Below are 27,138 nucleotides of genomic sequence, written 5' to 3' on the forward strand. Positions count from 1 at the left end.
GATATTGGCAGATTTTATATTCCAAAACTGCCTCATAGCAAGCTCAGCATATTACGCTGATCGTGAAGCAGAAGGGCTGGATAGTGGATACGGCGTCCTCCAGCCCCAGCTTATGGGACGATTCATATTTCCTGGTAGTCTGAAGGGAGATGGTCCGTTCTCTGTCGCGCTCTCTCCTACCATGTGCTTCGCAGGTAAGGTTGGTGAGACCATTTCCATACAGGAAACTGTCTACTGGCTGGACACCCTCCAGACAGCTGATCGGTGACTGAACGGCCTGGAGCCCTAGTGCCAGCCATAACAAGCTGGCGAACTATAAATTGTTTTGCTTGGGAATCGTTCGTTCTTTTTTTTTCATCTCGATAACTAGCCACAAGCCATTCACTGCTCGCATTCCATCAACTCCAGTCCATCCTCACATCAATGTCCAAGCTCAAACACCATCTCAAAACACCACGGTAAGAACGGACGCATTTATTTACACCGTATCTACACCAATCCCATAAATTAGTTCTAGCAAGTAAATAACAGACAACAGCTGACCTCTGTGCCGTGGACGCAACTGGCAGTAACAAAAATATCCTCCTCTCCTGCCGCTCCGGCTATGCGCCCCGGCTAGCCGGCTAGCTAACGGCTAGCTGCGACTGGTTGCCGGACCTGGTGTGACCAATCTACCTTGGACGGCACGGCGCGAGGCCGACAGAACAGCGCACCAGCTACTACCTTCGGTCACAGGAGAGCTCCCCTTCAAACTCACTCAAAGTCACACATTCACACACTCACACATGGGCTTGTCAAACGTGATACAAAGCGGAATGTAGCGACGCAAGCCCGCTGCGTCAGTCCCGTACAGACGCAGTTCACGCTGCTCGTCTAGTGGTGCATATTTTCAGGCATGGTATGTCACTTACAGCCTATGTCTTCAGAACAAACTATCAGTGCACAAACAGCATCTCTCAGAGCCACAGTCAACAGTACATCAAAAACAACAAAACATCGCATCAGACAGGCAGAAACGGCCAGTGCACGTGCGGCAGTGAGCGAGCAGCTTGCGCGCGGCGCACCACGACTACGACAGACCACAGACAGCCAATGCATAGACGGTGCAGTCTCCCGAGGGGCGGGGTACGGCCCCTGTCCGCCGTCCCAGCACTAATCTCTGAGATACATGGTAATATCGGATCGGAGACCGCCGCTCGCGAGCCGTCGTCCCGACAACGCGTATATGTGTATATATAATAAAATATCACGACATAATATCAGCGACGGAGGTTTTGATTTCTGGGAGCGCTCAGGACTCGTCGGCCTGAGGCAGGCTGAGTTGGGTGCTCTGCACACTTAGAGATAAACGGATCAACAGCGAGCACACGGCTCGTTCTACAAACTAACAAAACATCTCGACATTCGTCCGCAATGCGCCGCACCGGACAATGCAGCTCACTCGGTAACCGGTGACAGGAAGACACCAGAACATCGTTGTAAACACAGCTCGGGCTAGCAAGATCTGAGGGCTCTGAATAACGACATGATATACATGAGTAACTAAACAGAAACGTAACATTGCATAGCAAAATGGACCTGCCGTTATTGCCCTTGTAGTGGCAAGAATGTAAATACGAGTATTTCCGAAAGAAACGGTGGCAATACCAAAGAACCACTTCGAAATCCAAAATTACAAAACCAGCAGACACTGTCTGAGGAATATCATCAGTGACCGCCCTGCGGCTAGTTTGATTCTCCGTTGAGCAAAAGATGCCGACTTGCACCGTGCTATCGGCATTGCACGCGACAATTTGTACAGTGCAGGAGCTCTGCCCGAGTGGGTGCTCCGTCCCTGGGCTGCTAATGGCCCTCCTCTACGATAAATAGCCGCACCGGCCGCCTGCCCGCGGCGGCCGCGCATTTTTTGATATGGTTACGTTTGTCGTGAGCTGGAGACACGGATCCCTGGAATGCTCCGTTGCTAAATCACTATCTGGCCCGGTCGGCGGGTGTACCGACAGACCGCGTCTGTCTCCTGCAGACCACCTAGGCCACCACGTCCAGCTCCCGGGCGTCGTCCGCCTCCTCCCGGGGCCGTTTGAGCCCGTCGTCCCCCAGCTCCCGCTCCAGACCGCCGCTGGGGTGCCGCCTACCAACTACTAGTTCCATCGGCTGCCGCTGCATGCCGCTGGCGTCGCCATTGGCGCGCCGCCGGTCCTCTTCATCGCCGGGCGGAGGGAAGACGGCGGGAGTCACGCCAGTCATCGGACGCAGGCCGGGCATCCCCGGTGGGCCGTTGGTGAGCTGCGCGGCGCACAGACCGGCGGCGTCCCTCTTCAGACCATCTTCCCCCACCTCCCTCTCCGCGCCTCCGCTGGGGCGCCGACGGGGTACCGTCAGCTCCATGGGCTGCCGCTGTCCCTCAGCCTCTCCACCCCCTCCGCTACTGCCGTTGGTGCGGTGTCCGCCGCTCTGCTGACTGGAGTCGTCCTCGGCGGCTGGCGGCGGCGGTGGGGTCGGGAAGGCGGGCACCTGGGACGGCGGCACGGCAGTCACAGAGCGCGGGTAGCGACGAGGCATCGTCGGGATGCCCAGCTTCTTGATCTTGTCGTACAGCGTGCGGGACGGAACGTGGAACTTGCGAGACGCCTGCCGAGAGTGGGGCACGTCAGCAACGGGAGAGGGAAAATAGAAAATCGGACACTTCTTGCGCAGAAAGGAGCCTTCTAACAATAACTTATATCGGATTCTGACTCTCGAATCAATTACACCTACAATGACACCGAAACTCGTCCAGAGCTAAGAGATTTAATCAATACGCTTTTTCGTTAAAAAGTACACTTTCACAACTTAAGAAAGAAGCTTGATGACTAATGACACCAAAGTCAAAACTAAAAGCGGTCTATGCAAAAGTGCATAAATGATAGGCTCGATGTTAACCACACCGATGCACGACAATATCAAAAACGTTCCACAAAGTGAACTGCACGACAATTTCAAAAACGTTCCACAAAGTGAACTATAGACAAATTGACAACCACCTATGTGCCAGATTTGTGTACCACCACTCCCTCCTCCACACCCCGACCCACCTGAAGAGCGGTGAGTCCTCCGCGCACCGCGTCCAGCGCCTGCTGCAGGTCGGACTTGCTGTACTGCTTGTAGCGCTTCCACTCGGGACGCATCGGCGTCGGTGCGTAGTTGATGTAGTTGTTGATGTAGCTGGCCGCTGTGGACAGGAGGGAGGGGGCCATTAGATGATGTCCCAGCAAAACGGTCCGCACACACGCGGCTTTTATGGGACGGCACTGGGGAACGATTGGCACCGTATCAAAAATGGATGGGCTTTTGTCGTTGAAATAGATTGAAAAGGACAACTGTTTGACTATGGTTTGATATGTCGCAACGGAGTTTGGTGAAATTGAGGCACACGATTTCCGCCAAACACAGATTCGGTTAGATCTACACAGAAAAGATGTCATGTTTGATATTTTCATCATCTCATCTGTGCGTGTGATCGATGAGCACATGAGGCGGGCACGGTCCATCACACTGGGCTAATGAAAACCCATCAGTCAGTGGGCACTTCAGCGAGTGCCACTAGCGGCGCCGCCCCGCCCGCCGCCGTCTGTTCACACCCGGTCCCGGCCCGCCCCGTTCTGCCTTCACAGGGCGGAGACACAGGCGCAGAGGCCGTCCATCAAACGCTCACCGCTGCGCCGCGGTTGTCGCCGCGCGCCGAGCTTGTCGCAGCGTTCTCCGCGACTGCCGCAGCGCGACATGCAGGTAAAAACCGAAACAACTCGCGAGTTGCGCGGCTTGAAGGATGCATGGGACAGGGGTGAGGACAGAGCTGGCGGGCGGGGGCGGGAGCGGGGGCGGACGGTCTCGTCGGCGGTGACTCCAGCAGAGCAGCAATGAGACGGTAACACCGGAGACTGTATGCGGCGGGGCGGCACTCCCCGCTACAGGATCTACCGCCGCAGGGTATACATAGTGGAGGTGTCGATTGAATGGTAATCATGGGCGCATTACCAAAAGAGAAGTGAAGAGCTCGAGAACTTAAGGATGAAAGATTATCAATGTGTTCATCATACTTCATAACGCTAAAAGGTGCGCTGCTACGACTTACACTGCAAAAGAAGCCGGAATACAATGGAAGTAATCGGTGTACTTTGCGATATTCTCACAAAAAATTGCACATGTAAATACGCCAGGTCGCATGCCTTCGAAGCTGCATTCTTATCATCAGTTTCAAGTTTGACGGCTGAGGATCTCATTTGGGAGGAGTTACCATGTTTTGCTCGGCCGATCGCCCCAGCAAAACACAGCCGTGCTATTCGAGTCATAACAACACCCTTCAGCGTGGCCAGACCGATACCGGTGAGCTGCAAGAAACGCCGTTCAGTGCCTCAGTACCACGCCAAACCACAGATCCCAGACTAGACGTCCAAAGCTTTAGGAGAGCAGTGGCGGGCTTCGACCCGCTTGCACAGTTCATTTCACCCACACCTAAGCTCGACAGCACCCTCCGTAGCCACCACAGCCGTTCCGCTGCTGCGCCCGCAGCTCCGCACCAAACTCGGCTGGGAGCGAGCCACCGAACCAGCTCGCCGCGAACGGCCGTCACCGCAGCGGCCGTCACCGAGCGTCGACACAGTGTTGTCGCCAGCCGTCGGTTGCGCATGATCTGTCTAACGACCGGTACAGTTAGCCTGCTGATTGCGACGTGCGCGCAGGCAGGCGCAGCGTCCGCGGCGACCGCGCGCAGCCCGCCGGTCGGCCTCTTATTTCCGCCAGAGGCTGCGTGGCGCCGCGATGAGCCGACTGTGAGTGTTTGTGTGTGTGTCTGTGGTGTCTGTGTGCCTGTGTGCAGTTTGGCGAGACGCCTCCGGTCAGTGGACGGTCTGCGCCCGGTAAAAAGGCTGCCCGGTGAGTGCGCGTGCTGCCGGCCCGGCGGCAGATGAGCAGAGAGGCAATTTGTCACCGCACACCGGAACGGCAGCTCGCAGAGCCGCGCGGAGCCGGTGGGAGCTGCCGCCGCCGCTCCGAAGAGCTGCAAACGGAAGGAAACTAGGACGGGGTCGATCCAGAGATGGGTCTGTGACAGAGGAGAGGGACGGACGGATGGTCTGAGATATCTTCCGAAATATAAAGCAGTATATGTGTAGTAACGGGTCGTTGAATGACAAATGCGATCTCTTATATGTATTTTGTTTACTAATTAGTGAGCTCTTACAGGATGAAAATTAGTTTCTAAGATATGAACGAACAGCGCTAGATCAGATGCTTACAGGCCTCACCGCTGCAAAATTATCCCCGTCGCCGTCGGGCGTCGAATAACATTTTGAAACTCTCCCCAGCAAAAGACGAAGAGAAACTTCACTCCCACAACAACGCAACTACAACACCATAAATCATTGAACACGCCACGGTCTAGCGCGTCCCCACCTCCACCTACCCCCTCACACCCGTCCTTCTGGTGCGGCTCGTCTCGGGAAGATACCAAGCCTTCGTCGCTCCCAGGGCGGCACCGCTTGCCAAAGGACCTCACTATGCTAACGAGCAAAAACCGTGCCGCTCTCGACAGATCTACGGCGCTCGTGGCCGCTGATAGCGTGCACCGATGCTGTATATTTCATGTCGCCCGGGCCTTTTTCAGGCCGGCAGAGCGCTGGAACGGCAGTCCGTACTGAGCTCGGACCCGTATGGGAGGGAGAGAGAGGCAAGGATTAGCGGCTGAAACCGTTCCGCAATCGGAGCAATGTCCCGTGATTAGGTCAGGTGAGCGAGAGAGGTGTGTATCGCCTGGCGTCATGCACATAGACGGTTAGAAAACAACTCAGCAAACAGCAAACCGAGTAGGTGTGACTGTCGACGAGTGATCCACGTTTCAGTTCCCTGATTTCAGCGGACACACAATACAGAAACCGCAAATGTCGATGAACCAGGGGACGGTTGTGACCCTTCACGGCTCACCGCCGCGATGTCACAAAGCGAATGTGTGGCGCACCGTGACACTCAATGACACCGTGCGACACTGCGACACCGCGGATGGCGTGTCCATCGGCCGTCAATCTCCTCCACCAGTGACGAGTTGCGCTCACAGCGCAGTCCAGCACCGCAAAAACGTCCCGACCGACCACCAATCGACGCTCAGCCGCTCTGTACCCAGCACCGGCCCTCAAACGGCGCCGGCGTTCGCGCGCGGTTACTGCCGCGCCGCTGGGCCGGTGGCGCGCGGCGGACGGCGCGCTGACCCGACCTACCCGAAGGTTCTCCCTCCCGGCGGCGGCGGCGGCGGCGCGAACGCTGACCTAGGGCACGGCGCAGCTCTGTGCGCGGCACACAGCGCAGTCCGCGCCGCCGGCGCCGCGCACGATCCCAGGCCGTGCCACTTTTTGCCGCCTGTTTACGCTTTTCCCATTCATGCAGGCCAACTTTATGGGCCTTTCCCTTTACGAGCGGGCGCCATGCGAGAGGTGCACTCATTAAATATTGAACTCGGCTGGCCGATTATTAATACCGCTGTGAAATGGCCGTTGGGCGAAGCTGTTTGCGGCGCGGTAGCTAGCGGTGCCGGTGAAGGGAGGTAGGCGGCCGGGGGCGGTCGGACGGCAGTGTCCGCAGGGTGCATGAGGTGGGAGTGAGCGCTCCTTTCCCGGCTCTCCGGTACCTCCAGCAGACAACAGACAGAGGCACACAGCGCTCTGAGCTCCGTAATTGCAGACGAAATGAAAACTTTTGAGAAAGGTGGGCGCTCGAAGACAACATAAAATGAGTGTAAATAAACAATAGGTACTCGTGTTCATACTTATACGCAAAGACAGGAATGACGTTTTCCCAACGACGTTTATCATCTTCCATATTTGTCAGAACGTCTAAAATGAAATATTAGAATGTCCGTTCAGATTCAGCCAGTCATTTAGTGCATCATGCGGCAAATAATGAACCAGCTTATCGCGGACCACATTCATCTCATACCCTGTCGGGTGATACTATCTGCACACCTGTCGGCGACAACCCCAGCCGCGGCCACTGGGCAGCAGCGGACCATCTCATTTCTGCGCCGGCCACTGCGCACAGTTTTTACCGGCGAGACATAATGCTCGGTCCGACTGTCGCGATGGTCGGTAATCAGATGGCGAGATACGGCAAAAACGACCATCTGCGCGCAGCGCTGGGCACCGGCGGATTCCGGCGGTATGGTTCTGTTCCGCCGCGGCGGAGAGGTGATGACAGTCGGTCAGTGACCAGTGACCAGTCATCCGACGGCCGCAATCAGCAATATTTCACCGTTCCATTCGCAGTTTTACTACCTCCTCGGAGGTGACAAAGCTGGCTAGCTATCTCGTCCTCTCGACCGAATCCCGTGCTGAACTGTCTCGCCAATCGTTCGGCAGTGATGCCAGACGTCACTGGTCACCGGTCACCAGTCGTCCTTCCGTAGCGGCCGGTCGGCGCGGTGATCCCCGTCCCGTCCGTCCGAGCCGGACCGTTACATCCGGGGGCGGTGGTGACCGGCCGGCGGCGGAGGTGGCGCGGCCTTGTCCACGGCCGCTCGCTGTGACATATACGAGCGTCACGTGACATATACGAGCGTCACATGCCCGGCACAGAGGGGGCGTGACGCGACCGGGGCCCGCGCGCACGGCGCAGACGCCACCGCCAAATGGGTCACCTCGAGACGGTAGGACCAGACAAAAAACATTCGCCGCTCAAAGGACAGTGTGATTACAGGAAGATTTCCGGAGACGAAGCGCGATGGGTAGGTATAGGTCAACTACATAAGACAGAACCAGAACAAGTCACTGAATTTGAGCGAGGAATCCACAAAATCCCCTCATGTTCAATGTCCACTGCGCGATATCATTATCATATGGCAGTACGTAGCCAATGTCAAAGCCTCATTACACAACAAAGGCAATCACCATGGGTAAATGTTGCATCAATCAAAATTCCCCATGAGAAACGCCAGCAGAAAAACGAGATTATCGCTTCAATGTTCAGTTTAACCCTAGCGTCACAATTATACCCCGCATGGCTCCAGAAAAGTGCATATCTCGGCTCGACTCGCCTCCGCTCCAGCTCCGGCTCAGTTACTTCCGATCCGTCTCGGTCCAGCCCGTTCCTACACTCACCTCATCTCAGCTGAGCTCACTCCGTGCTCACCTCATCTCGGCTCTGACGGCGGGCGTGCGGCCGACACGGGCCCAGCGCACGATTTCGCGCCAATCCCGCACACAATTATTTCCTAAAAACGCTCGCGTGCGGGAGGCCGCGCAAAAAGCTCGCGCAAAAAGGCCACACGCTGACATCTGACCAGCTCTAATGATTCAATATATGTATACAAATCAGATTTGGCCAGCACGCCGGCCAAGTGCTGACCCGCGGTGGACGAAAAACGTCCCGAGCGGTCGCTATTCGGAGCCGCGTCGCGCCGGCCCAAATGACCGCTGGCCGTTCGTGCGGAAGATAAGGGAGCTGTCGGCGAGGGCGATCTCTCAATTTTCGTGAGCACCGGTCCCAGATCGATTCCCAGGCGGTGTGGCGAGCACCGGACCGGTCGCGCGCGGATGGGCCCACTGTCGACTGGCCACTGACAGGGCCGGAAGGGAGACGTCGCGCACGGTAGCGTCAGCGAGCCGGGCATTGTTTGACGGGATCAGCGAAAAGAAGTGACCCCCGACAGATGAGATGACGCTCTCGCGGAATATCAACGAAGCCATGATTTGCGGAGAGATCTTGCGTAACCCTTTGAAGGAACGACCGCCCCAGATGTCCGATTGCAACACGTGAACCAGAATCCAGAATGTCAAATGGCCGTGTGATTGAGTCGTTTTTCATGGCCTTGTTAGCTACGTGACACGCATGTCGGCCCATATGCCGCCGCGTTTTTCTGCAGCGGCCCGTATGGACCGATCGCAAACAATGGAACACGAAGGCAAACAAAGATGAGCGGGGCTCGACAACATTGGACATGACAGCTAACAAAGGTATAAGTGACATCAACAAACTATTTACATCGTGAATTTGCCGCAAAAAAAAATAATGTTGAAATAAATGATATCCTTTATTTTGCATCCACCTAGCGGTGGCGAAGCGATCGAATAAATGGAATGGGCGTTTGGGCCCCAGCCCCGAATCAGACAATCATTGGTCAACTGACTGGGACTTTGAAAGTGGTTGTTGTTTTTTAACAGACCCATATTAACCCTCGCCGGCACAGGTCATTTTGCGTCCTTCGACGGCACAAGGGGGGGGGGGGTGGTACGACCCCCCCTCGCGTTTGGTCCCTGATCGAGCTAGAGCTTCGCGGAAAAAAATGAGCGTGTTGCCCGTCACGAGAGGAAGCCGATGATACCCAATTTTAAGGTTTTAGGTCATCGGGTGACCTTCCAGGTCAGGTCAATGACCCGAAAACCGGGAAAATCGGGACCTGTTAGAAAGTCGTAAAATGTGGCTGCTATGTGGTTTTCCGGGGTGCTGATCACGAATATCGTGTTAGTTTTGATCAGAGATGATGTTTTTAAGCATTTAGACCAGGGTCAGGTCAGGTCAACCGGTAGGGGTTGTGACGGGTATTCGTAATACGTGTCAACCGCCTCTGACAGCTTCGTAGCATGTTACGAAGGTAGCAAAACTACTTCGTAAATGTTCAAATGGTTGCTAAATTCGAATTCAGCTCCAAAAACTAGCCTAGAAACATGTAAAACTCGAAAAAGTGAACCGAGGTCACCCGAGGTCACCAAAGGTCAATGACCTGACCTGACCTTCAGGTGACCTTGACACCCACCCTAATGTATGGGAGCAACATCAAATCACATGTTTGAACGTTTGAAACCACGAAAAGCTTGCAAACGCGCGGCTAATGCGAGCCGACATATGTACGCCGAATCGCGATTTCGGTCAAACATGGTCACGGAAAAGAGGTCACAGGTCAAAGGTCATTGGGGTCAGGGTCTTGAAATTTTCAGGGAACGTGTAAAATTGATCAATGCGAGGGTACTGAAAGTTTCGTCGCGATCGGCCGCTTTTTACGCGAGTTATTCGCGAAAAACCTCGGGGGGGGGGGTTGCATCAACCCCCCCCCCCCTGTGCCGGCGAGGGTTAAACACTTAAACCAGTTTTCATGAATTACAGAGGGTTTGTGATAAGCCTGTTGTACAAAATTGTGTTCATGTGGCGCATGCACGCAAAAAGTTGTGGAATGACGGAAGAAAATGGTCGAAATCGAATGACCTATTATTACTTAGTCTGCAGCGCTCGTGCATGTCCAAATTTAGGCATGGTCAGAAAAAATCGCGAATAACCCGTCTATCCCACAGGCATGCCTTCCTCGCCCCGCGCACATTTTTCCTCACTATGCTCCCCGCTCAGGCCCACCGGTGCCTATCGACTATCGGTCCGTCCTGCCTTCCCGGCAGCAGGGCCGCGTTTGGCGCGAGCAGCCCTCTCGGCATCCCGCCTCTCCCAGTCCGGACCGCTCGGGTTATTAGCGACATATCGGCCGCCGCCGATACATCGACTCAGTGATGAACAGGCAAGGGTTCATCAGTCCGCATTAGTGGAATGGAGCGCCGCCCCACCATATTGCCAATAAGGTCCTGCTGCGGCCGCCGGGGCTGCGCAGATAACCGGCCCAAACACGGTACTAATCACGGACTGGTCACTGCGCCGCGACTATTTCGGGAGCCGGGCCGGAGATCCCGGAACGAACGGCGACGGGACATAGACACTAGACAGTCGCCATGGGATGACTTGATTAGCTTATCGGAAAGTGATGTAAAAATGCAGGCAGAAATATACGCTTCTTTAGCCACTGCACTGCTGAGCACGGTGCACAATGCAAGTCGAGAAGACGAAACGTTAATTAAATACAGGATTAACACAGGATTCACGTGTGGATTAATTCTGCAATGCTCATCAAGAGCACACCTGACTATGTAGAGGCTTCTTTAGTGAAAGCGGTACGGCAGCACGCTCGGCAAAGACCCGGTTGCAGCTCCCTCGTGTTCTTCCCGCCTCAGTCCGTTGGTCAGACCGCCGCCAAAGACCATCCGGGAAGGAGGAGGAGCCCATCTCGCGCGGCGCGGCGCACATAAACAGCGCAGCGCGCCATGGGCCGGGCCGCGACGCGGCTGGCGGACCGGGGCGGCCGTGATCGGACCAGCCTCCCGCCGGCGGCTCGAGCGGCGCAAGAATGCCGCGTCGTGCCCGGCCAGCAATATACGATCACATATAGCAGCGGCGCGGCGCACGGCCGGCTTTTTGCGCTCGTTGAGCACGGCCAGGGGTGGGCGGCCGGCGGACGGACGGCGGGCGGCGCGCGCGGCGGCCTTTCACGCGCGGCGGACCGGCGGCGCGCCGTGCAATGCGCTCGGGCCGGCGGTAAACAGGTGCGTCGGCCGGCCGCGCCGCTCCTATTCCGGCACCTGCAGTCGCGCCATGGCTGGCCGCTTTCTAATGCCGCCGCCGCGCCGCGACGCCCGACGGCAAAAAGACGGCTGCAGCATCTCTTTTCACCGGCTCGCGCGCGCTGGCGAGCGGCAGGGTCGCGGCCCGACGTGTCGCCGCGCGTCCGAGCCGTGTCCGAGACCATCCGCGGACAGCCGGCCGCTGCCCAGGCGCGGTCTCAGAGCGCTAATGGTCTAATCGGCGACGCCCACGCCGCTTTCGCACGATTACCGCATCGTTGGCGACGGCGGACAAATGGCGATCGGGCCGGCGGCGAGGCCGTGTGGCGGCCGCCGAGGGCGCCCCGGGCACCGCCGGATACACCGGTTTATTATCGTGCGAAACGCGGCGAGCCGGGCGCCGCCCGCTTGGCCCAGGTCAAGTGCCGACTGCCGGCCACCGGCCGATCGGGCGTTTAATTACTGTCAAAATTATGGTCGAGCGGCGATCGACGGCGTCTATAAACGGGGCGGCGCAAATAAAAACGCGGCCGTGCCGCCGAGGCGAAGAGCGGTCGCCTAGGCATTGAACCCATTACGGCAGTTAAACAGCACGGCGTTAATTATCTGTGCCGTTGCGGCAGCGCGGAATCGACATTCATCAGAGCCGAGCCGGCGTTCGGCGGGTGCGCCCGCGGCGAGATGCGAAATACCATAGCTCATCAGCGCGGCGGGCGTCGGAGCGCCCGGCGGCGGCTGCTGCCCTCTCATGGAGCTGTCAGCGGCGACCGGCGAGCCACCCCGCGACGGCAGCTCGCGGCCAGACGCACATGGCTGCCCCGCGTCCGCCCTGCTCTTCCGAGAGCACGACGGCCGAACGGCCGCACTGAACCACTGCCAGCGCGCCGGTCGGCCGTTCAAGCAAAAAAACCATTCTCGATCCGAATTGACCGTCGTAAAAAGGGTCCTCTCTCATGCGAAATTGGGAAAGGTCATCTACCCGCTGCGGGTTTTTTTCTATCAGTGGACGCCAGGAACCGGTCTCGGTCGGGCCGGGCCGGGCCAATCATCTCTGACCATCAGCCCTCGGCGGCGACCAAACGAGTCCTCGCCAAACGGGCGACCTGTCCCCGGCCTGTCCGCCCCGGCGCCGCGCGCCGCGCGACGCGCCGTGTGAAATCGCCACAGAATGGCCATGCTCGCCGCCCGGCCGGCATAAATAAATAATCCGCCGCCGGCGACGGCAGCGGCGGCCCACCGGCCGACGGAGATGCTCCGGAATGCGGTCCACAACAATGAGTGAAAAATCCGCGAGCGGCGCAGATCAGCTTTTGGCGAGGGTCGTCGACCTGGCCGGCCGGCTCCGGGATAAACAGACGGCCCCTGGCCGGCAGTAAAGCGGGCCGTCGCTCCAAACGACGACACTAACGACTGCCGACCGTCACCGTCGTCCAGTGTCCGCCGGACGGACAGTCGGACCGTTCGTCCCTGTTCGCACTGTGCGTTTGTCGCCGGCTGGCTGACGGAAACGGACCGCGCTGCGTGCACGCATGCCATGAGGGTGACGTCGCGTCCGCTCGGGCCGATCGGCCGCGGCGGTGACGGCCGTACCAGCCGCCGTCATCGATTGCGAGCGACGGCCTGGTGTCGTGCTACCGGGCGACACCGGACCGCCGCCGCTCCGCCGCCCGCCGAGACGCATCGCCGGCCCGCCGGCGACCATTACACGCGAAAAACAAAAACGTTGACAGCCAGCGGGCCAGATTAAACGGCCGCTTCAAACGCGAGCGGCGCACCGGGGCGCGGCACCGCTTCCGTGGCCACCGCTGTCACCGCGGCCGGCGCGCTGCGGCGCGGCTGCAGTCAGTTTCAGCCACTCCTCGCCCGAGGGCCCTAGCGGCGCACCGCGGCCGCCGGCCGGCCGGCCCATGCAATAACAGACCTAGGGCAACGTCTTCTCCATTGGCCTATAACTCAGCTTGCGGTCGGCTGGCTATTCGCTTCAATGCACGGCAAAAACGGGCAGAAAAACGCGCAAACACCGGGGTAATGACAAACAAATCACCGAAAATGACATGCTACGATGCAGGGATGTGGGAAAGGGAATTGGGCCCAGCGGCGCGCAGTGCACTGCGCCGATGAATATGCATGGATAGCTGCTGCATGACACGCCTGGGGACTGCGAGAGAGCGGACAGGATCGGCGCGACAGGGGACCGGCTTTCGCCGCGCACCCTCTCCACCTAGTCAGTCGCAGTCACCAAACTAAGGCGAGTCAACGAGTCATGAATCTGAGCGGAGTCTGCGTTTCGGGAATGGGGAAGCGTTGACCGATTCGGGACAGGAGATGGCACCAAGACACATGAATGGGTCACCTGCTTCAAACCCGGATGACAAGGGGCGCACCCAGACCGGATCTGCTGAACCGAACACGCTTCATTTCGTCCACCGATGCCGGCATCGCGCTCAGCGCGGCACAACAGGAACACTTCAATTAAACCGATGCTCGCGGGCAAGTGGCCCGAACGAGACGCACACATACAAACAAACACACACCGTCGCCCCAACGGTCACCGCCGTAGCCAGGTGGCATCCCGGGGAGAGACGACATCCACCTGGGATCCTCCGCGCGCGCAGCGCGAGCACATACGCGCACGCACACCACGCACGAGACAGCGACCCGACCTGCGCGCGGGGACGAGCCGGCAGTCCTCAGTGAAAGGTGAAATTGGAATAATAAGTCGGGCAGGCAGCGGGTCCGGCGTCATTGACGCGTCCTCGCGCGGCCGGCGGCGGCGATTCGCCAGTGATAAGGCGCGGCCGGTCCCAGCCGACGCGGACCGGGCCGGTAGAGGCAGGTGGCGACCCGGGTCAGGTCTCTCTCGAACATCAGACTCATTTGGCAGCTGTCCTGTCATCCGTTCTGCCCATCGGATGAGAGCATATCTGGCAAGTCATTACGTAATAGTCGGTACTTACACATGTTGTAATCCCAATGTGGAGGCGGAGTTTCGCCTACCGAGCCGTTGCTTATCTGAAAAGTAGAAAAAATGAGACGGTCAGATATGGTCATTGGTCAATGGTCATTGCGATTCTCACGTGGAGGTCATGATTCGCATTAGAAGAACAAACATGTGTGCAAGCTTTTTTGTTCCTAAACATAAAGTCATGAGCGCATCCACGCCATTCAGGAAGCAATAAGAAGCTGCGAGTAAAAACACGGGACCTGGCACGTCTGTGACATGGGTTTTTCAGACGAAGTCCCAGCATGAAAGGGGGCGCTTTTGAGGTGTGAAATGAGTGGGCCTGACGAAAAACGACCGAGATATGATTTGTGTGTACCTAATAGCGATTCAAAGAATGACAATGTAATAGATAATTAGTGAATAAGCTTATCCATACACCTAAATCTACATTTGTTGCGGCGTAATTTCAAAATTGAGTTCCGGGCAGTGCGTGGCGGAAGTGCCGTTCTGTGCCTACTTCTCATCCTCGTTTCGTGATTCGAGTGAGGTGTTCTCTCTTCATCCCCGTTTCGTGATTGGATGCCACCGAATCCGCTCTGCAGTCTATCAGCGCCCACGGTCCGCGCGGAGCGGCCGGCGACAGCCCACCGGTACCGTGCCGTCGCCGACCGGCGGGAGGAGGCAGCGGCCGGTTCGCCGTCCGTGAAATCACCGGCCGTCGCCGCCGACAGACGCGGCGCGCGGTGCCGTTCCGTGTGCGTCCGTGTGGGTTCTGCCGGCGGTGGCGCGCCGTTTTTGCCGCGGCGGCGACCGTCGCGCTCGGCGGCGGCCGCCCATCGCGCTCTCACACAGCCGCACGCAAAAACCGGCCACGCCCCCCCCCCCCCCGCCGCCGAACCGCACTGCCGCCGGCGCGCGCGCCAACCTGTCATCGCGGGCTGACCGGCACCGGCTCCGACCAATCAGGAAGCCAGAGTCGGGGCGAATGATCCCCAAATGGCACTGAGGGGGAGGAGAAGTCCCCCGGGCCGAGCCGGACTGATGGGCGAGCGCTAATGTGAACTCCAACCCCAATCAGGCTAGTCGTCAAGGCGCTAATAAGCCGGGTTGGTGCCGGCCGTTCAGGTGCGTTCACATGACGGTACTGGAGCATTTATTGGCAGCGGATGTTGCCTTTTTCAGCCATGGGAACGGTATTGGTTCTCAACCGAGCCACGGACTTTCCTTGGGGGGGGGGGGGGGGCTTGCAATGGTTTCTAAGAAAAGAGGCAGTGAACTAATCGGATAGAGCGATTCGTAGATTGCAGCTCACCGACCTGCAATCTACGAATTGCAGGTCACATGAGCTACGTATTACACATGCAGTGTAATACGTAGCTCAAAGTATCTGTCATACTCCTCGGCACCTGAAATCGCATCTCATGACTCTGCCTATCGGAAGTGTCGCGCTGTCCCACCTGCCACCCTCTCCACCTGGGGCTCGATCCGCGTAGTCACCCCAACCGGCCCGGGGGCGCCGTCCCTTCCTCGTCCTCTCATGTGCCGGCAGTTAAGAAACAAACACGCCCCGCTGTATGTAACGGGCTCGTCCGATCGGAGGGCGCGGCTGGCCGCTCCCCTCGGGACCACCGCTCACGCACACGCACGCGAGCGGGCGCCTATTGAGATCGGCTGCTCACGCCGCTCTCCGCCGGCGTGACGCCGCAGGTTGCACGTTCCGAAAGTGCGCCATCGTAACGGCTTCGGGCGCACGCATAAATTCCACCTTTCCCCGGCCCGTCTTTCCGCGTGGAACTGGGTTAGACCGCCAATAAAGCGTACTTTCATCGTGCCGCGGGCGTCGCCACTTGTTTGCTTGCACCGGCTGGCGGCTGGCGGCGGCGGCGCGCACATAACCCGTTCGTTGGCATCGCGCCGCGGGCACCACAGAGCGGATGGCGCGGGCGGCGACCGCCCATGACGCCCGGCCGCGCGGCGAGCCAGTGGCGCAATGACGCGCTGTCGCGCACAAACATACGCGCGCGGCTTCCGCGGTCGCTCGCAGCTCGCCCAGCCCCCAGGCTCAGTAGCGTCCGCGGCTGCTCGCAGCCCGCCCAGGCTCAGTAGCGAGCAGCAGTTTGCGTCACCCATGGGCGCGCGCGCTGACAGCTCGGCAGGCGGCGGCCCGTGGCGGCGGTCGAAACTGACCTGCCTCACTGCCGACCGGCTTGCACCACCGCCACGCCGCCGCCGCGCCACCAGCAGCGCCCGGGCGCCGGACAATGGGGTGTCACTGCGCCAATGAGGTGGATCGCACGCGCCTGGCCACGAGCCGTACCGTCACTGACACAATGGCACACGCTATTTACCCCGAGTAAACGGCGCCCACCGTCCGTAACGGCCCGGCGGCGAAAACAAAGGACGGTGCGATGAGAAACGGTCAGCCAGCGATAACAGATTATTACTGAGTTTTACACGCGTATTAGTGCGTGCTCAATTGTGTACACAAGTGCGTTGGATTGTGAACTGTTGATACCGGATGACAATATGTTAAACTTATTGTGGCTTGAGCTTGCAAACGTGCTGTGTACGATGCTATGCTTAGGCATCGAGTGTAAAACAATGACTATCGAAAGCTGAAGCAGAAAAGGGAAAACTGACGACTGTAATTTATCGGGTGAATTTTCCGAATAGCTTTCACTCCGTACGAGCAGTCAGAGCCGTAGGAATAGGCTGCCCCACAAGCTCCCGGAAGTAAATCAGGCGCTATAAAAACATGTTAAATCGACAGCAAACAGTCCGTAGCTCTACCAAGCTCAAAATCATCCATGCATTGTGAATTGCTCAGCTCAAAGAATGACCCCATTGCTTCACAGCTAGCGTTGTGACACCTCTTCTCGGGCGTGCGAAAATTCACACCACGTCATGTCATCTGCCAAGTGCCCGCGCAACGGTGTGTGTGTATGCTGAAATAAGCGAGCTTTTTTGTTACGAAATAAGAAATAACGATGATAAAAACTTGCGTGACATCATAACTGTTCATTGTCCTAGATCATAGATAACATGAATCATGCTATCTATGCCTAGATATAATAAAATTGCGTGTCATCGCCTGCGTCTCATCTGAGATTTGCGTGCATCCTATCCAAATGTGCGTGATTTGCGAGATGTCGCTCGAAAGTCACTCCGTCTCCAACGCTCAGCAATAACACAAAGTTTTTCGGGAACAACATCACGCAAAAACCGACGCCTCGTATAAGCGCACGCAAAAAGGGGCAGTGTAGTTCGGCCTTTACTCCTGAGCGAGGCAGGGGCTGTATGTTTTACAGGAAGACGAGTCCTCACTGAGCCCCATCCACCAGGCCGAGCCGATATATTGTGGATTGCCAGCCTATCAGACTGTTGGCGGGTTAGTAGCTAAACATCTGTCGGAAATCTGTCGGAAACTGTGAGCAGCAAGTCCATTACATTTTCTTGAAGAAGATATCAAACAGCAGTGGCGTGAATGAAGATCGATTTAACGAGAGCAGGTACGCATTGGTGGGCTATCATATCATCTAACGCCTGTCTGGACATTATTAAGTGTGCCTCTTTAAACGATAGCTTGCTCTTTGCAGTCCATTCATTTCGGCGTTGCTAAGTTTCCCGCATCTACATTCCGCATACGGCTTACAGGTGTTACTAAATGTCATATTTGCATATTCAAAAAGGCACTCGTGTTACCTTCGAGCGAACGTTTACAGACTGCAGATTAGCCGAGCCGTTTGATCGAACGCTTTACTCGATGCCTGCGATGCCTCAACACCAACTGCTGGTACGCGTCGCCATTCGAGTTCTTCTACCGCCGCATGAAACACCGCAGCGGCGCATCTGTGCAGGCATGTTTTGCCACGCATCCCGCTTCGAATGGCACGGCCGGTCACGATGACCTGGTATTCGCAGCTGGGGTGGCCGCCGATCCACCGGCGGCGACAGGATGCCGCGCGGTCCGCGCCTCGGTCCGGCACCCTGCTCCGCCCTCCCCAGACCGACCCGTCACCGTGTCACCGGCCGGTCAGCAAGGCTCGCCGGTCAGCGACGGTCGCGAATCGGCGACACTCGGCCGCTTTTTGTGGTCGCACCGCGTACAGACCGCCCGGCCGGCCCGGTTAGCGCGGCCGCTGTCGGCAAAAAGCGGCCCGCCACCGCGGCCTGTCCGCGCCGCGTAATTGGTGACCGAGCCGGCGGCAGTCCACGAGGGCGCCGCGGCGCCCCGGCCTCCCCGTGACCGTGGCTATCTAGCGCTCCAGGCGCAAATAATGGCGGGTCACAGTCGCGCCGCGCGCCGCGCTACCGGCGACTCCCACGCGCGCGCGCCGATCAGCCGTCGCGGCGACCCGTTACCGACGAGACGCTTCGTCGGACACGACGCACCGCCGCCGACAGTGGGCGCCTCCGCCGCCGCCGGCCGGGCACGTGAACCGCCTGGCGATGCCCGCGGCGGCCGGCGCGCGATCTGCATGGCGCTCGGCCTCGCCGGCGCGCGGCTGGCAAAAACGGGCATTACCCCAACAGGTCGTTACTCTGGCCAGCGCTTTACGACCCAGGAAGGGCCAACTAGCGCAGAGTCAAAGAACGCATTCATTCTGCAGGAATGAGGGGGCGGCTGGCCGGCCGGCCGGCCGGCGCGCTGCCGCCGAGATGAGAAAGTTGCGCGCCGCGCGCCAGGCTCCGCCCAGAACCGCGATAAATCACCACCCGGCCGGCCACTCGCTTCAATAATAAGCCGGCAGGCAGACTGACCAGCCGCCGGCAGACAGAGCAAACACGGCCTACAACCATCCGGCTGGTGAGGCAGGTCAGACGGCGCCGTGCGAGCCGACGGCGCATGGTTAGCGCGTGCACACGGCACGGGCACCGCGGCGGCGAGGCGCGGCCGTCTCCTGAGAGAGCCCAGCCAGCGGTGACGAGCGGCGATAATTTCACGGCGTGCCGGCGTGGGATTACGTGCCGGCCCGCCGCCGAGCCGTTCCGGTAGGCCACGAGAGCCGCGAATACACCGGCCACCGACACCGCAGCGGCCAGGCGCAAATAACCGGCATCATTACCGCTTCGGGAGGCGGTTGGCTGACTGCGATGATGCTAAATACCGCCGGTGACCGGCCGCGTCGCGTCGCTGGCGACACTGGCGCGGCTGAACCGCGGAGGGCGGTCGGCGGTTCACGTGGTGCGCCGATGGTCCTTTATTGGCGATCGGTGGCACATAAGGTAGACGTGCGCTTTTGCGACAACGGTAGTGCGGTGTGTTGGCGGCGAGATAATCGATAGATCCGATCGATGGATTGCACTTTGCGAATGTTATCGAGTTTGATGGACAATAATAAGAGGCAAAATGCATGGAGGCGGTGAACAGGCAAATGGCAACGGTCGATGAAGTAACAAAGCATTCGCTAATGTGTTTATTGTGTTGTCAACCGGTAGGTATATATAAAGGTAGGTATTCATGTGTTGATGCTAATGTTCACATTGGAGCGTTTATAACGCTCCATAGACCAAAGCCACTCAGCGTTGAACACAATATGTTAAGATGGTATAAAGTTGGGATAATTTGGACAAAGATGCTAGTTTGGGAATTCATCTTCAGTGAATGGTGTTGCAAAAATGCGACACGGTATAGGTAATCACAACAGCTACCTGGCAATCGAAACATTTAAACTGTTTCGGAAATAAAAAACGGACAAAAAGGCAGGTGAAAGGGATATCTTCAGTCTAGTTAATTTATTTTACCGCTATTTTCAATCCGGAAAGCGAGGATTCCGTGCAGACCGTGCCGAGGCACAACACCCACCTTGTCGATGTCCGGTTCACTGGTGGGCGTGCCGGGCGTCGGCTGGGCCTCCTCTGATCCCGTGCTGGACATCACCTGTGAACACACAACATCAATCAGAGGACATCGGGCGCAACACTACAGCACGTCGATAGGGGCACGGGTCGGGTCAGCCCGAGGCACGTGGCACCGACAGGAGGTAAAGGAGGTAACAGGTGGTCATCACTGGCAGATGTTCGATCAGACAAAATGAATGAGAGATGGATGAATTGGCGAGCGAGTGTCGTGATCGTAATTAGCCAGAGGAATATACTTTTATATAGTCGTCTCAAATTGTAAGACACCATGCTAAAATGTTATTTCTGATTGGGATTATAATTGCTAAAGGCGCACCAATGTTACAAAGAAGTATTTGAGACAATACACCCAGAGCAGGAAACTATACGCCCACCGGCACTTTTCTTTTTATCTGCACAAGGCGGACGCTCCTCGCATTAGGACAATGACTCTCAGTGTTCTGGCCTACAGGTGTGCCCTTATACGTGAATGAACAACCTTGAAATCTTACGCCCCTCTCGAACAAAAACTTTACGACCATGTAATCGAAAGGCTAGTGACCCGCCAGGACCATCCGAAACAAGACAAACCGCGCCAGCGACCAGCGAGCGTCCATTCTGCGAGCTCGACCCTGAGCATAAAATCCGCGAGGATTTTTCAAACCGCCGCCGCTTCCCGTACCGTCCGCCCTCCCTGGGCGGAGATAGGAGGACGCCGCGGACTGGCGCCAGTTCTCCGCGAGGGACAGCTTCGCCCGGAAAATGGCAGTGCCAGTCGGCCGTTGCCCCCGCGGGACCTGTGCCCGGTAGTCGCGGGCGCCGCGCGCGGACGCGCCTCTCGGACCCTCGCTCCAATTTTTTGCCGCCCCGTCAGACCCCTGCGATCAAGGTCGGATGCCGGGCGGGGCGCGTCACCACACGGAAGGCGCCGGCATCGGCGGTAGGCGAGCGAATTCCTGGGGACGAGCCGCATCTGATCTGATGCTGATTCAACTCTCGAAAGTAGTATGTCCCAATGCTTCTGCACCTGCCGATTTCTCTCGCATTCCGTGATACCAATTGATCGTTATTTCCCCTTTCAGTCCTGCTGACCAATCCGCCAGACCAGGGCGGCACCTGTCATTGGTCGGGGTCGTGGTCATAGCCGCGGAACGGGCCCAGATCGCAAACCGGTTACCATCGGCGACCAGCGCGGCGCCCAGCGTCCCCGGCTGGTCATTAGCTGGGAATCTCTGTATCTGATGCGACCGAGACCGTTGGCAGATGAGGGCAGGACGCGCCGACCCGCCGCGGCCCCGTCGCCGCGACCTGCGCCAGCTTTAATTGGCAGCGGCGAAAAGGCAACGTGGAAACGATCGCGATTAGCGCCCGCGCCGCCCCGGATAATTAATGGATATGGATTTGGACGTGTCATTCCAGCGTCATGGGGAGAAGGCGTGGCCAGTGGCATTCCTTGTGGCCGGTAGGAGAGGCACGTTTGGGCAGGAACATCGCTCATGGGAGATTCGCGGTCGACTTCAAAATGCGTGCAGCCGGAGGCAGAACATGATGAAAGGAGAATGGGCTACGCAGAAAATGAAAGAACGATGACATGAAGATTAATGTAAAGGGTCACTACCACCAAGAAATTACCTCTTTCAAATTTCAATGTCCTCCAAGTGCCCGAAACGGAATATTAGTAAAAAGAAGACTTAGCGGGCAACCTAGATATGACACCATGGAATCCCTTCGCTTAGCCTAAGGATATCAGTTAAATCGCATATAATTTTACCTAAATGAACCCATTAACATACCAAAAGCTTGTCTTCGTTATTAACGACCCATCACCAGGAAACCCTTCCGCATTCCCATTATTTCGCGCAACACTGAGTTTATGAATTCTGTCCAAGCAGAGCGTTCATCAATAATCATGGGACGACGTGTCACAGAGAAAAGCAGAGACTTTTTGAGGAATGAAGCGCAAACATTTGACAAGAAATAATCAATAATAAGGGCAAGCGAATCAAATGCAAGTTGCAAACACCAGGAATTGTTTTCACCGCCCTCGAGCACACAAATCACGCACACGGTGCATTTTACCAAACCCCGCAAGCATCATCACGCTCCACATTTTCATTATCATGCACCTCCAGCCCTCCTTTCAACTGGGACACCTTCGTGTGTTGCTCACCATGCCGAACCGCCCATATCAGCGGCGCACGCAGCGCAATGCGGTGGTGACACGGCCGCGGGCACCACCGTCACCACCGGCCACGGCCGCTCGCAAAAACCGCCGCCGCGCACCTAGTCGACTGCAAGTTGCGTTATTATTCAAACAAGCTTCTTCCTTTCGCGCCAGCATGCCAGTTTTTGCGGCGCGCGGCGGACCGTACAAATACTGGCCGGGCTGCCGGGGGCGGCGCGACGCGGTGGCCGGCCCGGTTGGTGGCCCCGGGCCGCGAATTGGGAGCGATGAGCAGGGGAGGGGAGGGGGGACATGCGCCGGGGACCGAGAGTCGGGAATGGGAGGTAGGAGCCAGCAGACCACAGAAGCTGGATCCAAAAACCCGGATCCAGCAGAAGACTGAGGGTGAGGTTCAGGAGCCAGGAGGTAGGAGCCATGAGTTCAAAGCCGGGATCCGGGAGCCATGAACCTTTTTTTCTCAATTAGCAGGGCGCATGAAACTTTCTCGTGTATAAGGCCGGTTGCACACACCCATGACTATGTTGAGTGTTTCACTGTAAAAAATTAAAAAGTAGCATTAATGAAACTAAATTGGATAAAACAGTCACGCATAATTTCCATAGAGATCTTATATACATGTATATGTATATAAGATCTCTATGATACTTTCTGGCAACAATTATTCGGGTAGTGAAAAAGTTTTTTAGCACCTAGCAATCGACTAGAACTTTATAAAATGGGCTCATCGGCGTTTCTAAGCCTCGCAGATAATCAAGACGCACTGCAAACACCGAAATTCACAAGAACTTTTCAATGGCGAATTCACCAGACGACGCGTTCAAAACCGCCGACCTTCTGTCCATTCAGCAGTCAAAGGGCCGGCGAGGGTCTGCGGGCGTGCCGTTTGGACGTTCTGGCTAACTGAATTCCGGGAGTGCAGACCACTGCTGACGCCGTGAAACGCCGCGCGAATCTGACGGGCTTTGATTCGCTGCTGACCACCACGGCGGAGTCGAATGGATACTGGACACAGTGGAGCGGGGTTAGGATTCGAATGGAATGGAGTGAAGTAAAGTACCTATTGAGTGTGGATGTGGACTGTAGAACTAACTACATACTTGGCTGCCATTACAAGACCAATGTCATTCAACCCCTGACACCTGATGCACTGTGGCCATGAGAGGTGTTCTTTATTTTTTCATCGTCAGGTGGAGGATGTGCAGATCAGGTGCCCATGTGTTGCATCATGCGACACCAACTGTACGGACTACGGAAGCGCTTTCGATACACATATACGTACCCGAACGTATACATCAAATTAAACAAAGCGTTACTCCTCGCCGCACACAGGTGACATCGATCCATACTTTCACAACAGCCAAACCTCCTCAATCATTCCACGCCAGCCACCACGGCAGCGCGACCGTAGTGAGCGCCATGACCGTCCCGACCGTCACCGACCGACCGAGCACATGAAATCGCATGCTGGCGCATTCAGATGGTCATAAGCGTTAAACGTACTCCTCCTCCTGAGCGTTCAAACTTTTGAAACTTTGCCTTTTTCCTTGTTGAATTAAAACTTCGCTTTAAATCGCGCATTGACGCATACGGAAACAAAGTTTGTTTAGGATACAGAGATAGGTACAGGTCTCGCGGGTTTTAGCGGTAGGTTTTGCACCTAGAAAATTTAGTGTACTTCAGGCTATATCTTCGTCGTCTTAAACTTTTAAATGGTGAAGGTGCGATCGACTTGTTGGGTACCAAGCCGGCCATGATCGTGTAAAATGGATTCATCATAGATCGATTAGTTTCTGAGATATAAACGGAAATGTAAAAGTGCAAAACCTACCGCTTAATCTCGCGAGACCTGTACGTTTTGGAAAATGCAGGTATGCTCTGCAGCGAGCACCCCTTTCTAGCCCCGCCAATGCTCGCTCGCCGCCTAAACCACGTCACTGCACGAGCCGAGTGACCCTGTTCGGGAGCTGTTTGGATGACGTTCGCACGCAGCCGTAAAAACCTCCGCCGCCGATCGGCAGCCGTCAGCAAACATACAGCGAATCAGCAAACAAACAGCGAATCAGCAAACAATCCTGATGGCCATAAACACCAACAGGATGCCAGAGTCCGGCGGTCGTCGGGTGTCGCGAGCGACAAGGACAAAGTGTCATGGGTGCCGAGGACGGAGTACCACGGGTGCTGAAGATGGAGTGCCGTGGGTGCCAATGATAATGCCATGGGTGCTGAGGGCGGAGTGTCGTGGGTGCTGAGAACGAAGTGTCATGGGTGCAGACGCAGAGGACAGGGTGCCGTTGAAAGCGGGTAACGAGGACTGATCAACTATAACGTGACCAGCAGAAAAGATGAAAATCTGTAGCTTGCATATGTGCAACGGGAACTGTTGCATGCACATGTGCAACGGTAGCTGTTATCCGTCCATCTCGAAGAGACAAGGGGCAACTGATAAAGCGAGCTCCGATCCCGATAAGCCAATAACGCTGTCATATCAGAAAAGGCATGGTTCTCTGTTTCTGGTCTGAATACAATGGGGACAGAGACAGTGGGCAAACGGAACTGAATAGCGACACGAAAATTTTGAATAATACGCCTCGGTGGACCCGTCAGCGGTCTCGGTCCACAACTCCAAACCACCGCCGCAGCCCAGTAGGACACCGGTCACGGCGGCCTTCCTGAAACTGTCGCCGCACGAGCGGGCGGTGAGGGCGGACAGGAGGCGGGTGGCGGTCTGTAATTCGCCCCGTCCAGGCGCTGGAGAATGGCACCGCTGACCACTGGCTCGGAACGACGAACGGCCGAGGAAGGTTCTGCACGGGTCGGTAGGACAACGGACGGCCGTGGTCACTAACAAGCATGGCACAAAACGATCTCTCTCGATAGTCCACGGCATAGCACACAGGCAGGTCACAAGATTGGACGTTTCAGACAGGACATTCGGGAGCAGTGCGCGAGACCGATCGGCACGACCGGCCACTTCGCACCGCCGCGTGACGATATGCAAATGGCGCTGATGGAAGCCGGGAGCGCTCTGCCCGGACAGACGGAAGGCAGATTGGCCGCCGCGAGTCGAGCGGTCGCGAGCGATGACCCCCGCAGAGGACGCGCTCTCCGGCACCCGCGTTCGGCCGCGCCGCTCGCCGCATATCTGGACGACTGTAAAGCAATTTAGCGGAGATCTCGGGCCGGTAATGGCGCACGGCCGCGCCTGACGCGCCTCGCTCGACCTTGCCGGTGATACAGATCGCGGCGCAGGTCACCGACGCCGCCGATGGTCCGCCGCCGTCGTCGTACGCGCGGCGCGCGGTCAGCCGTGGCACGTCATCAGCCGAATGCGCGCAGCGGAGGATCGTACCGGAATAATGAGCGTATAGCGACACGCCGTGAGCACTGGACGCCATTGTCAAAAGTGGACCAGGTATCAGGCGGGTTCGGCGGTCTCCGCACCTCATTACCGCCCGTGTCAGTGCACACAGCGGTAATTTGAATTTAAGGACAGCGGAGGAAAACACCTTACATGTGGGAGGCATCAATGGCGAAAGCGAAGACGTGTGAGTCACAATCACACAGTGTGGCATCAAGTTTTAGTCACTTTCTTTAGTGCAGTGTTCACCCAGATCACATTCATGCATCCTGTCTCCCCGGCACCGCTATCTGATCTGCACACTCCGCGGGGGGCGGGGTAGGCGGCACCAGGTACGGCCTGGGGCCGGCCGGGGGCGCCGGGCCGCCAGCGTCCGGTGTCGCATCGCGCGCGCCCGTGGAGACGAGCCACAAAGGCCTGTGTCAGGTAGCTGGCCGCCACACCCGAGCATCAGTGCAGGATGTGGCGCCGTTTAGCCAGCACTTCTGCCATCGGGCGGCGGAAGCCGAGCACCGCCGAGGGTCCGCGGCGGCCAACTGAGCACCGGTCCTCGGCCGCCGGAAGCGACCCGGATCGGCTCGTGCCATTCAGGGGTTGCGCTGCACCCGCCCGACCTCCCACCGATCCGGTGGCGACCGGCTCAGATCGCGCGGTTAAAAGGAATTCGAGACGCTGAGGCGGCTCCGGAAAACTGGATCGATTTCTTCGCAAACAAAAGCGAATCCCGAGAAGTGATCGATTAGGCCAAAAGCGGTGAATGAGGAATACTCAAACAATGTAGGGGCCAGGCGAGGCTCTATCATGCTCACGTTATGTTCGGTTTTAGCTAAGTAATTCACGGATCATTAATGCCTAATGAATGACAAATGATGAACATTTGCGTAGCGTATGCCTAGTGTTTAGCAAGTGCACTATGTGCGTTTCATCACTGCTAACAGCCGGCTGGTAACTGGAGCGCACAGGTATGTGCTGGCCGCCGGGGCGGGGACAGGCCACTGGGGCCGTTCGGCTCCATTGTGACGTCACCACCAGAAGGGTGTCAGGTGGACCCGGCGCCGGCCGGTCGCCATCACAGGTAAACACTGCACGCGACAGCGCCTCAGGCGTCCGACCGCCGCCTCCAGTGAGCGCAGCGCGATATCTCGCGTCGCAGAATCACTACTGCGACTGTGCTGACTTGGGACAAACCGAGATAAAACAACGGGAGAGCGTAGACAAGCCCTGGAGCGACGCGGTGGGAACGGAGAGCTCAGACTGACCAAACCGGTGACTGATCACACATTCTGCCGACGATCCATAATGGACAGTTTTCGGAACCAGGGAGGCACGCGCGGAAGGCGGTTCACGCAACCCGTGCGCATGACGGCAGTCGGGACGGCCGCGGCCGGCATTTGGGGAATGCCCGCCTGAT

General features: G+C 57.3%; 1 protein-coding gene across 1 annotated transcript in view; it reads right to left on the bottom strand.

The window, feature by feature from the left end:
• Positions 1-459: 459 nt before the first annotated feature.
• Positions 460-27,138, bottom strand: part of LOC122365238 (protein tramtrack, alpha isoform-like) — a 44,892-nt gene continuing 18,213 nt past the window's right edge. Inside the window, exons 3-6 of the mRNA XM_043336244.1 lie at positions 20,150-20,224; positions 14,357-14,411; positions 3,075-3,211; positions 460-2,631 (exon numbers count right to left, since the gene is read on the bottom strand). Of these exons, the coding sequence (XP_043192179.1) occupies positions 2,029-2,631; positions 3,075-3,211; positions 14,357-14,411; positions 20,150-20,224 (870 nt within the window). The 3' untranslated portion in view covers positions 460-2,028. The remainder of the gene's footprint in view (positions 2,632-3,074; positions 3,212-14,356; positions 14,412-20,149; positions 20,225-27,138) is intronic.

Source organism: Amphibalanus amphitrite, unplaced genomic scaffold (genome assembly GCF_019059575.1).
Source record: "Amphibalanus amphitrite isolate SeventyFive unplaced genomic scaffold, NRLGWU_Aamphi_draft 000725F_arrow, whole genome shotgun sequence".
Lineage (NCBI taxonomy): Eukaryota > Metazoa > Arthropoda > Thecostraca > Balanomorpha > Balanidae > Amphibalanus > Amphibalanus amphitrite.